Source organism: Solanum lycopersicum, chromosome 5 (genome assembly GCF_036512215.1).
Source record: "Solanum lycopersicum chromosome 5, SLM_r2.1".
NCBI lineage: Eukaryota > Viridiplantae > Streptophyta > Magnoliopsida > Solanales > Solanaceae > Solanum > Solanum lycopersicum.
Window position 1 is genome coordinate 3,838,036 of NC_090804.1, and position 13,390 is coordinate 3,851,425.

Consider the following 13,390-nt stretch of genomic DNA (forward strand, 5'->3'; position numbering starts at 1 on the left):
AAGTTACGAAAAATAACTATATCCGATTATCGTTAATAACGATAAAAAAATTAAATATTTTATGTCATATATTATTATAAACGGATATTTATAGCAGCAGCATTATATATATAAATATATATATACACATACGTACATCATCTTCTTCTTTCATCGTAACAGAAAAATACATTTTCAGGTGCTACCAAGAGTACTAAAAACCAACAACCAACCCCCACCACCCAACCCCCATTTCCTCAAAATTCATGATTTATGTATGTTAGTGTACATGATAAATAGTAACAGTAGCATTACAAGTAGAATTAGAATCCAACTCTGTTTTTGTTATCAAATCTTCATAAGTATCGCCATTTGCATATTTCTTCTTCTTTACTTATGAGATCGTTTTTTCATATTCATTGTAAAAATTTCAAATTCCTTCGAAATAACTTATGTCCTAGCTATGTTAGCTATAACATAGCTACGACAACAGTAGCACCACTAACCACAACGAAAAAAATCGTTGTTATAATGGGTGCTACTGGTTCTGGAAAATCAAAACTCTCGATCGACCTCGCTACTCGTGGTTTCAATTCGGAGATTATAAATTCAGATAAAATTCAGGTTTCTAAAGGGCTTGATATAACAACGAACAAAATTTCAATCAATGAACAGAGCGGCGTTGTTCATCATTTACTAGGTGAGTTTTCCGGCCCCGAGTTATTTTCCCCTTCTGATTTCCGGCATACTGCTGATAACAGAATCACTGATATTATCAATCGCCGGAGACTTCCGTTAATCGTCGGTGGATCGAATTCCTTCATCTACGCTTTGTTGTCAAATCAGTTCAATCCGGGTGTTGATGTTTTCGATGAGATAAACCCGGTTCAGTGTATATCAAAAGAGCTTCGTTACCATTGTTGCTTCATCTTAGTCGATGTTCTCACTCCGGTTCTGAATCGTTACTTGTTCCAACGAGTCGACGAGATGATGAACTCCGGGATGTACGAAGAGCTCGAAGAGTTCTTCGCGAAAAACGGATTTTCCGATCGGAACACCGGGATAAGAAAAGCGATTGGAGTACCGGAGATGGAGGGGTATTTTAGGAATTTGAAAAATTGTACCACCGTACAGGAAAAATGCAGATTATATGAAGCAGCACTGAGAGAGATAAAGGAGAATACGAAGGAGCTTGCAGAGAAACAGATAAGGAAGATCCAACGGTTGAGAGAGAGTGGGTGGGACCTACAAAAAGTAGATGCCACGGAGGCACTCCGGGCGAAAATGACGCCGGGAAACAGCAAGATTCCGGCGACGGAAATTTGGGAAAGACAAGTTGTATTACCAAGCATGAAGATTGTGAAACAATTTTTGCTGGAGTAGGTTTTCCAGCTAATTACACCATATTTTTCTTTCTTTTTTTTATAATATATAATATATATATAATTTTTGGTTTTACCAAAAAAAAAAAAAAAACGTATGTAATGAAGGCTAACGTAGTAAACAATTATGTTTTTTTTTTTTTTTTGTAATTTACTAACTTATTTACAAAAATATACATAAAAAAAGGGAAGAAAAATCAAAGAAAAACAGTCTTCTGTAATTTCTTCTCTCTCTTTTTTATTTGGATTTATTTCTTGAAATGAGTTAAAAATTAGATTACTTAGATAAATGGAGTATTTGTGTTGAGTGTATACGTTAAAATGAAAAATATACACTCTATTAGTCTCAAAATATTAATTAGAGAACTTTTAAATTTATATTTGAGTTGCGAAGTCTCACTTTGTATTAAATATTTTTTTTTAAGGTGATTTCATATTTAATATTTTAAACAGAAACTCTAATCAAGAATAAAGAAATATTTATCATTTCAACACGATATTTGATGACATTTAAGAAGGATTTATGTTTTTGACAAATTCATATCTGTTATTTTTAACTCAAATAGTCAAATTGATCATATATCATTAATTTATTATTGTATTAACATATAATTCTAATTTAAAATTGGATCATAAGCTAACATTGATAAAGCTAACAAAGAGTTTAAGTAATTAATTAAAAGCTTTATGAAAACTATATTGAGAGTGACCAGTGTATTTGAAAATTAATCTTAATTATGCTATCCTTTTCTTGAACAATTAATTAATTAAAAAATCAGTTAGATAATGTGTTTATCCGCAAAAAAAAAAACACTTTAGTAATCACATTTTGCTACCAAGTGTCTGTAATTATAAACTTTATGTTATATGATACATTACTCGTAAGAGCACGCTTATTCTATAAGCCTACAAGAAGGTATGTCTTTATAATATATATCGAATCAGTATAGCTATCGTTGTAATAAATAATAATTTAGGATATTATAACAAGTAATCGATTTTTTAAAACAAAAAATGTTATTTATTATACCTTTTTTGAATGATTATACATTGTTTTCTTTTAGGTACTGAAAATTCTCCTAATTACAAAAAATTGTTGTGTTTACATGTACGGTGTGTATTAAGATTTCCATTAATTAAAATAGTTTAATCTTGCAAAGGATCGACTAGATATAGTGTTATAACAATATATCTTATTTAGATTGCCTAAATCCAATCTAATTTAATTTGATTTGATTCGTGTATCTATATGATAAAAATAATTAAGAACACTAAACTTTGATTTATACGAGAAGAGATAAATTTATTATTTGTGTTGATAACTTTAGATTACATTTTATTGGCAAGTCGAACATGTTACACTCTTGCCAAGTTGATAATTCTTAATTAGCTATATCAAAAATAATAATTGTTCATTCAAGAAGCAAGTTGAAAGCAAAATATATATATATATATATATATATATATATATATATATATATATATATATATAAAAGAGATCTTTAAAATTGTCAAAGATGAAGGAGTTAAATTAACGAGGAAAGATTCAAAATAGTCTTTCATCTTTGGGTCTAGGCTCAAAGTGATTTTTGATTTTTCATATGGAGCACTTATAGTCCTTCATGTTTGCAATATTGGTGCACTTTTAGTTTTTTTCAAAAAGTTTGCCTATTTTTTAACGTTAATTTTGTCCAAAATTTTATATAAGAAATGTCTGATCGTCTTTTTATATATTTAGTAGAAATAATAACTCTATTTAAGAGAAGGTTATAAGAAAAACACTTTGTTTTGTTCACTAGAAATATTACTGCAGCTAAACTAAGAACATCTTAACATATGAGATATGATATATAAAATGACAATTGCACATCCCATATATAGGTTATAGATAAAATCAAAGCTAAAAAATAGATAAATTTTCGGATGAGAACCAAAATTGCAAACATGAGGGTTTAAACTTTAATTAGATTAGATAATGTTAGATTAATTAGATAAGATTATATATTTGACCTCACATATGGGACAAAAATCATATGGTTAGATTTTTGAGAAGGAAACGTTACAAATGTATTTTGATAAGAATATTTTTTTTTTAAACGTTATAGTTATATTTTAGATAAGAATATATATTTTCTTTGTTTTTTTGTTTCATTGTGACGTAAGATTCGTCAAGGGCATCATATAAATCACTTTTTAAAAAGTTTTTCACCTGAAAATCTAGCGTTTTTTCGCGTCTATGTCTAAATTATTTATCATTTATGCTCCTTAGTTCTTGTTGTTGAATATTAACTATCATCTTAATATATATATATATATATATATATATATATATATATATATATATATAATGTAACGACCTGCTAGGTCGTTTCGAGAACTAGGACTAGTTTGACTCCTTTTGGAAAATTAAAGGGGGATATTTTAACTATTCGGTAACTACGAGTGCCTAATTGAGGAAATTTTTATTAAATTAGTATATAGATAATAGATTAGTGGGGTTTCACGGTTAACATACTCTTGTTCAGAAAATAAAAGAGGTGGAGGCAGAAACTTACCGTAAGCGACGAACGAGAGGAAAAACAATAAGAATTGCTCAGGTAAACGCAAGCAATTTTCATTCTTTCTCAATTCTGCATACCAAAATAGGTTGTCAGAGGGCATTCGATTGTTGTTATTATTTTATTCTTATGTTGTTATTTAAGGGTGTTTTTTTTGTTTGTTTTCATGGGTAAGATGTAGTGTATAGTAAGTTGAGAATTTATTTATTATCACGGATTGGGATTTCTAGGGACGTTAGTGTGGTTATTAGGTGATATTCTAATAAAATCTTAATCGCTAGACGTATCGTAAAAATCTGGAAATTTACAGAAAATCTGGAAATTTGATCTGCAAATTTCCCTCCCGTATAATTAATATTGCATAAGAATGATGGGAAAGGTGTTGAGCCAATCATTGGGCAATGATTGCCAATGATTGGCATGTGACAACCATTTTGGCCAAACTGTCACTTGTACAGAATGATACTTTGGAGGAAACGTTGCAGGCTTGCGACGGTGCATCGTTAATGGGTGGAATTATTCTTATTTTATTTATTTACAAAATTAATTTACTAGTTTGATATATTGAGATAGGTAATTAATTATTGGATATATATTATATGATCTAAAATTGAATTTTAGTGTATTTAAGAAATTAAGGTTAAATTCTTGGCTTGAAATTTAACAAATTGGCATATAAATTATATCAAGATTTGACGTTTGATTAGACATATGAGTGAGTTTAGGGTCTATGATATACCTATAATAATTTGAATGTCCACAAACTCGCTTACTTATGAATATTGCATCATTGGTAGATCGTGAACATTACGGAACTTTGCAAAAAGGGAAGGAACTATCTTAAAGATTCGTGACACGAATTCGGCACTTGAGATATGTTAAGGCTTTTAGACTTGTTGAAAGACGTTTTCCTAATTAAAGATTAAAAAAATGAGAATAGACAAGGGGCAAGGGGGAAAAATGGTGGTCTCGTATAAATGGTGTGACGGGCATTGGTACGAGTACCGGTGTTATAAAAAGGAAAATTTCTATTATAGAATGTGGATTGAAATTTGAGAATGCCAAAGCATATGGGCATTAGCTGATATATTATTGACTTGAATTCCTTGTGTGATTGTGTTTTATTTATTTCACCCGTATAGTTGTGATAATTGAGGTGGTTATGTATTATGTTCATATTGATTGATTGAGATGCATCATCATCCCCTCTATTGAAATAATATTGTGCACATGCATAGACATGAGACTGAGTATAAGTTGGGCACGTGGAGATCGTCCGTGCTGGGGATGGTGAGATGTTAACATTGTAATTTGGGCACGTGGAGACCGTCCGTGCGAAAATTGCTTGATATTATGATTGTGCGTTGAGATCGTCCGCACAGACACGTGGAGATCGTCCGTGTCGGTATATGGACCTCGCGAGTCCCCCATGGGTCATGAACTCTCGATGTATTTCCGAGGAGTATCATGTATATACAGTTGAGTGAGTACTGGGTATTCTGAGCCATATCATTACAGGGCATCATATTGCATTGCATTTCATCCCATCATTCATTCTTGATGACTATATGTTTCGTTTGGTGTTTTGGAAAATATTAAATGTTGATTTCCTTTATTGACGAAACTTAAATAGTGAGTGTAATATATATATATATATACTTGTATAATTTAAGACTTTATTTTCTTATATAAACTCCCGTCACTACTTCTTCGTGGTCGATCAATGAGACATACTGAGTACACGTGGTTTCGTACTCATACTACACTTGTTGCACTCTTTGTGGTGCCGATTCGATTCCAAGTAGGAGCACATCTCGAGGAGCAGTTTGAGTCCGAGTTTGGAGTGTCTTGGAGTTGTAGTGAGCTGCTTGGCTGTTCCGTGGCCCACACCTCCCTCTATCTTTTACTTATTCTGTTATTCAGTATTCAGACAGGATATCCCTTATGTTAGATTTGCCTTTTTAGTTTCAGACTTGCATCGTATTTTAGAAGCTGTTGTACTCATGACACCATTTATTGGGTAGTACCTTTTTTCAGTTTTCCGCATTCGTACTTATAAGAACTCAGTGTTGGAGATTTGGAAATTTTTGTCTTTTCACTTCTTTGTTAGTTAAGTTTGTTAAAATATGTTGGTTGGCTTACCTATTGGCTGGGAATATAGGTGCCATCACGACTCGTGATTTTGGATCGTGACATATATATATATATATATATATATGATCTCAAAATGTATAATTGGTGGAGCTACCTAGTTTTAATTAAATAATTTGGATTATTAAACATGCCAAGGCAAACAACTATATATAAAAAAAACTAAAGAGTATAAGTTTTATCTTCTCCACATTGAAATATTTAGGAAAAAATATTTATATATTTAGTGAAATATCACTTAAGTTATTTTTCAAAAAGCAATAACATATCAATTTTTATGATGAAGAAATACATATTTTTCTTTTTTTAAAAAATAGCATCGCATCTTGTACGTAGATAATGTAATATAATATCGATAGCATTGTTTCATTATTTTATAACAGGTTAATATTATTTTTACTTTTCAAATTACCGTTTTATAATTCTTGATATATGATATGCAAGAAACCTATAAACTCTACTTTATATATTTATTATACTAGAACAGTGCTCGTGCTATCACGTGTCTAATATTTTTAAAAAAAAAATAATTTTAACTTATGTGATATAGGTAAAATTTAGAAAGTTGATTAAATTTTAATATAACTTTTGATTATTTAAGTTATAATTATTTTTTGTTTGCGTAAATATATTGTCAAGAGATCCATTAAGATGTTCATGATTAAAATATTTTTCGTCATTGATCATTGATATTTTACTCAAAGTAGTTACAGGATATAAATAAATATGACGGACATGCAAAATAATAAAGCAATAGAATATGAATTTAAAACTAAAGTCATTATACCTAAAAATGAATTCCATAATTTCAAAAAAATATATACAATAATCAAATTAAATTCGAACAAAATAAGTAACTTTTTTTTTAAAAAAAATTGAAATACGTCCATGGAGAAATACCTACTTCAACTTGAAGTCTTGAATTTAAAATTAAAAGTCATAGCCAAAACGAATTCTATAATTTCAAAAAAGAAATTATATACTAATTAAAGTAAAATAAAAAAAAATTAAAACAGACATATCAACAAAGACGTATCGCAAACCCTCTCATATAATAAGAGAACTATATCATATAGAATGTTACCATTTTAGTATGACATGAACATGTTGTAAAGAAAGACAAGAGGGTGATGATGGAAGCTAAAATGGGAGAAATCCAAGAAGAATAAAAAGAGTGAGAGACTAAAATATTGCATTGAGTCATTGGGAAGTCTCTCTAATAATAAATACAAATGTGTCATAATTCAAATTTTAAGAACTAAATTCTTTTAATTGTTTGTTTTATAAAGAATAAAATATATATAACTTCAAAAGTTACCTTTAAGCTATCATAAATTACAGAGAGCAGTAATATCCGTTTAACTTAATATAGATTATCAGTTTTATCCATTAATTTTTAGTAGTCTTAAAAATATCTTCTTTATTTAATTAAATATAGATACATCTTCAATCTGTCATACACTTTTATTACTGTAAGAGAATAAGGCTTTTAACAGAAATCGATAGATAGATATGTCGAAAATATTTATATACTTTATTAAAATTTAGAAGTATATTTTAATGTTATTATAAGATCAGGTGTATATTAAATTTTAGTTAATTAAATAAATATTTATTTTTAAGCCAATCACTAATTCAAAGATAAAACTTATATAAAAAATATCAAATTTAAAGAAATCTTCAATACTTTTTTTTAAGCTATCAAAATAGTACTTCCCATTCACTTTTTATTATCATGTTATACTTTTTAAAAGTTAATCGAACTAATTTTCAAAATTAAATTAAATTACATCAATTCAATATTTTGAATTTTTTTAAAATAATATTAAAAAATTATACGAAAATATTATAAATTACAATTTATCACATATCAATATAATAAAAAGTATATTATAAAATATTAATTAAAACGATAAAAAATAAACAAAAATTATATTATTTAACTCTCTAAATTTAAACACTCCTAAAGAAAGTAGTATTTTATTGCGGAAGCTAATAAATATGCAATGCTTTAGGTGTTTGTTCAGTAAGCGTGCGGTTTGTTTAACGCATGCGGCCACCCTCAAACACTATTTCATATTCCAATTTATTTAAATTAAAACTTATAATTTAACATGTAATATTATAACAAATAAGTACTCTTCAAACATGCTACAAATTAATAATTATTCCCTCTGTATTTTAATTATTTTTTCTTGACTTTGACAGTTAACCCTTTATAAAAGATATTTTATTAAATTGTTTTATATTTTCAAAAATCTAATGTTAAAATGAGTAGCAGAGTAATATTGAAATAGTAAATAGCTTGCAATTAACATAATTTTTTTAAAATAACAATAAATTTTGTTGTTTAGCAACCAAAGTTGTTCACGGGAACAACTCCTTTTAATATAAAGATTGAATCTCATTAACTTTTTATATATATTTATCTTTTTATATATTGATTCATGAATTTTTGTGAAACTAATTTAATGTTAATTATATAGATATTTATACACTATTAGCTCACAAAAACTGCATACTTAATAAATATTTGGATATATAATTTTATATCGCGATATAAAATTATAAAATGAATAACTGTTTTAGTAAGCACAAAAGGTATGTTTGTTGTGTTCTATCATCTATGCGTGCTCAATATTTAAATATTTGTTTCTTTCCCAAGCCAGATAAAATTATTATCAAAATAAAAAATATGAACCTTGTCCCTATTATATTGTCTCACTATTTCACTAGACTAGAGATACCATGAGCTGACAAAAATAAATTTATGTCTCAGGTAACCATATTACAAAAAAATAATTTAGTACACCTACAAGAAAAAAGAAAAAAACTAGGTGGTGTATGGCTCAAGACTACAGTCTACATTAATACTGGCACAAGAATTTAACGGTGGAAACTATCGAACACCACCACATTTGAGACCAATAATGATGATCATATGTTGTGAAAGCATGATCATTATATATTTTTTTAATTTGTTGTCGTAAAGGAGTCAAATAGATGGATTAAGATAAATTTGAATATGTCAGATTGAGTTAAGTTTGAATTGAATTGATACTGAAAGAATCAATAACTTAGTTAAATTTAAGCGAATTATACCTATTTCAACTACAGGCTCTTCCAATAAGATTATTTGGCACCATACCAAATCTAGAAAGTATGAGGTTAAATCAGGATTCCACTTAGCGAGGAAAATGATTAGATGTGAACAAGTGAGTAACGAGAGAGCCCAATCTAGTAATTAATCTATCTCAAAAAAATTCTGAAAGTTTTTATGGTCTATGAATATTAAAAACAAGTATAAACACTTTATTTGGAAATATATTTTGAATGTGTTATCGGTCGACCACATAATTTCTAGGAGACTGAGGCATATTTGTGGAGGGTGTAAGGGTTGTGGACTTGAGAATGAAACGATTGATCACATGCTTTTTAGGTGTTCCAGTGTTCAATTAGTTTGGAAAATTTGTCACATTAGTTGGCCTAGCTTAGAAGATACTGTGGATTTTACTAGTTGGTGGAATGATCTTTTTACAAATGTTAAAAATTATCCTGACTCTATTGAGATGATTAAATTAAGTATTTCTATTATGTGGCAAATTTGGTAGGCTAGAAACTCAAAAGAGTTTTAATGGAGAAATTGTTGATTCTAAGGATATTGTTAACAAAGGTCTTTTTAAATTTCACGAGTATGAAAGCAATTTGATCCCTCCATCTTTCACTAGAGTTATACCTGCTTGTAATGATGATAGAAATTTAACTATGGCACAAGGTAGTATTGTTGTGTTTGCAGATGCTAGCGTACATAAGGAAAAGAAGACTGCAAGCATTGGTGTGGCGGCTATGAATAGTTGTAGTAACCTGCTACATGTCTTTGGCATCCCAATTCAATAAGTTGCGTAAACCATCACTGCTAAAGCAATTGCAATTCGTATAACGATGGAGAACGATAGAGAAAAAAAGTGGACAAAGGTGCAAATCTTATCAGACGCAAAAAATGTGGTGGATATGGTACTACAAAGAACTATAGTCTCATGGGAGATAGAGACTACTTGTGAAGATATTTGAAACCTTATGAAGTACTTTGAAGTGGTTAATGTAATGCATATTCCAAGGTCTTGAAATTTGATTGCACATAATTTATCAAAATTTTCTATTTTGTTAGTACGCAAAGTTGTTTGGCTTCTACTTTCTCTAGATGGATTGTTGAGTGATGCGATTGCATCCTTTAACTCTTTGAACCTTTCTATGCTTTAATATAGCATAATGACTGTTAAAAAAAAAATACTCTATAAATCCAGAAAATTCGCTTATCCAACCGTAAACTAATTCAACTTTAATTGTGTGATATTTTTATAGCAACTTTTGATTTATCACTTGTCTACTATACCAATTGATCACGATTTCTAGACTCATGTCAATAGTAATAGTCAAGTTGCTAGTTATATTTTCAAAGTTCAGATTCATGATACATATTATTTATTTTAGTTCAATGTATATTTACTTTCATCACCTTACATGTATATGCATCCTTTCTTTATAAACTTATTAGTTCAGAAGTCTGTAATTTTTCACTATGACTTGTTGATCGGCCTCCATCATGAAAATCACATACAACCCCCTTCGCCTTAAGAGCTCATCAACGTCCTTGTTGAGATTCACTCCATCATCATCATGTAGGAGTCTGACTTTTACACCATATTTAATTGGAGAAACTACATAATGTGATATACTTCATAACCATATATACTATTTTTACCTATATAAATTTTTTAAAATATTACGTATTTTAACACTAATTTAAAGTTTTTTGTCTTATATTGAACTAAAAGCACTTAAATACATTTATTTATGCTACTTTATACACTAAAACAACAAGAGAGATGAGCGAGATGGAGAGGGATGTGATCGATAATTATTATATATTTTTATATATCTAATACGATTCACATTCATAGGAGAGTTACGGAGCGAGATTTGTTATGTATCCTTGATACATATGAATCTACTTGGATGCAATGTATTCCAGATGTATTTAAAAGTGTAAATTAAGTATATAACATTTTTTATAGTAATATTCTCAAGTTATAGCACTAGAGTTTGAATTTCATTGTATAACATTTAATATCTCAAGTTATAGCATTTTAAAAAAATATATAATGTTAATTTTAAATTATTAAAAAGAGTTGTTAAAATAAAAAATAAATTAAAAAAACAGACAAATTAATAATGGAAAATGGGATCTTTTATTAAATAAATTAAATATAATTATTAATTACTGTTAATAAATTAGCAGGGATTTTAAATTTTTTTAGATTAGTTAGTTGTCTTAATTCTCTCAAATTAGTTTAAATGATATTAATTTTTTATTTAATTCCTTGAAAAGCTCTACCAAATTGGCATGAACGTACATGTCATTCTGCTTTCCAAAATTTCACAATCTTTTTGAGATTTGTAGATTTTATTTTCATTTTTTATTAGTAGTTGAATAAATTTTGGCGTTGAAAACAATTTGATTTGATTTGATGGAGAACAATGTGTCAATATTAATAAAACATGGTGGAAAATGGAATTCATCATATTGATTTTTGTTATGATTTGTTGTTTTAATTATGAATTGTTGGTTTTAATTATATTTATTGTTTTGTACATGTATAAAAGTGTTCGATTTTTTTTAATTATTGTTAGATCTAAAATATACTTTGTATGTTATTTTTTTGGATAAACAATCAAGTTACATATGGCATTTTGAAAAACGATAAGTAAATATAAATGTGTTTGAGTTGTAATTAAATTGAAGATTCGCGTATTAGTTGATTTGTGAAGAAAATAGAAAAACGTACATTTATTAACTAGACAAATAATAATTAGATATAATTCTTTGTACAGGTGAAGTATTACAAATGTATGAATAATGTCTGAAAATTATATAAAAATTGTATTTAATGGTAAAACCTGCTCAGATAATATTCAAAAAGTAAGAAGATATAATTTTGTGTATTGGTGAAGTATGAAAATTGTATTAATTGTGTATGAAATTTATAAGAGCTTGTATTAATTGTGTATGAAAATCTATATTTTGTTAAACTCACAATATATGTTTCTCTTGAAATTATAATATATATTTTGTATTAATTTTGTATAGAAACTATATTCTTTTTGTTTAATTGAAATAGTGTATATGTCAGTGAATGATATATTAAATGCGTATGAAGTTTGTATGAATTATTTTGATAGGTACAGATACAAAATCAGAAATTGGTCCACATTTTGGACCGATTACAACAACAAATTCTTTTAACCCAAGATGTAACTTTGTACCATTTACATTCATAACAAACATGTCATCCCTGTCATTTTTAGTTTCAAGAATAAATATATGTCATAACATCTGACATTGGATTTTTATGTCATGCAAATCATAAAAAAATTCAAACGGTGTTTCTTCTAAGAATTGTTGAAACTTGTCTTGACCTAGGAAGGTCAACAGATCCGCAAACACATTCATGTTAATACATGAAGACAAATGTATTTGTATCTTCTTCTCCTATAAAATTGGTAAATTAAATTAATACATTTATCATACTATATAATGTCATATAAAATCATATATATACTGGTATATTAAATGGACATTCAATTCAATTCATACACAAAGCATACAAAAATTGTACATCAGTTCATACACAATGCATACAATATTAATACATATTTAATTTTTTTTTAAAAATAATTTATGACTTTTAAACTATAAACTACTACTCAAACAGTACCAATACATTAATTCATACATCAAATCAGAACATAAAATATACAGCTTTAATACTTTTAATAATAGTAAAAAATATACGACATACAACACTAATACATTATTCATACACTGATATTGTAATAGACAATATAGCATTTCATACACATAGCATACAAAGTTAATACATTAATCCATACATTCCTATAGTGAAATATAGTAATTATTTTATACACAAAATCATACAATATTAATACATTATTATTTATCAAAAATCATACTTTGTTGTAATCCAATTATATATTCACAAATCATACAATATTAAATCATACAATATTCATATATAATTATAATATACAGTACTAAAAACTCAACTGATATATAAATCATACAAATTTCATGTACTATACTATTGACAAATAAAATCAAAATTAAACACACTTAAACCATACATATTTAATTGAAATTTGAAAAAATCTTTTTACTGACCTTAACAACTTGTTTAGGTTTATTTGTGGCTTATCTCTGACCTACCAATTTCAATGTCTTTTGCTTTTTTTGATTTTGTA

The 13,390-nt window shown here is 27.8% G+C and overlaps 1 protein-coding gene across 1 annotated transcript; it reads left to right on the plus strand.

Moving 5' to 3' along the window:
• The first annotated feature begins 375 nt into the window (after positions 1–375).
• On the plus strand, positions 376–1,362 carry IPT1 (adenylate isopentenyltransferase 1). Its single transcript, NM_001257984.1, has one exon. The coding sequence runs from the start codon at positions 376–378 to the stop codon at positions 1,360–1,362; it is 987 nt and encodes a 328-aa protein (NP_001244913.1).
• The last annotated feature ends 12,028 nt before the right edge of the window (positions 1,363–13,390 follow it).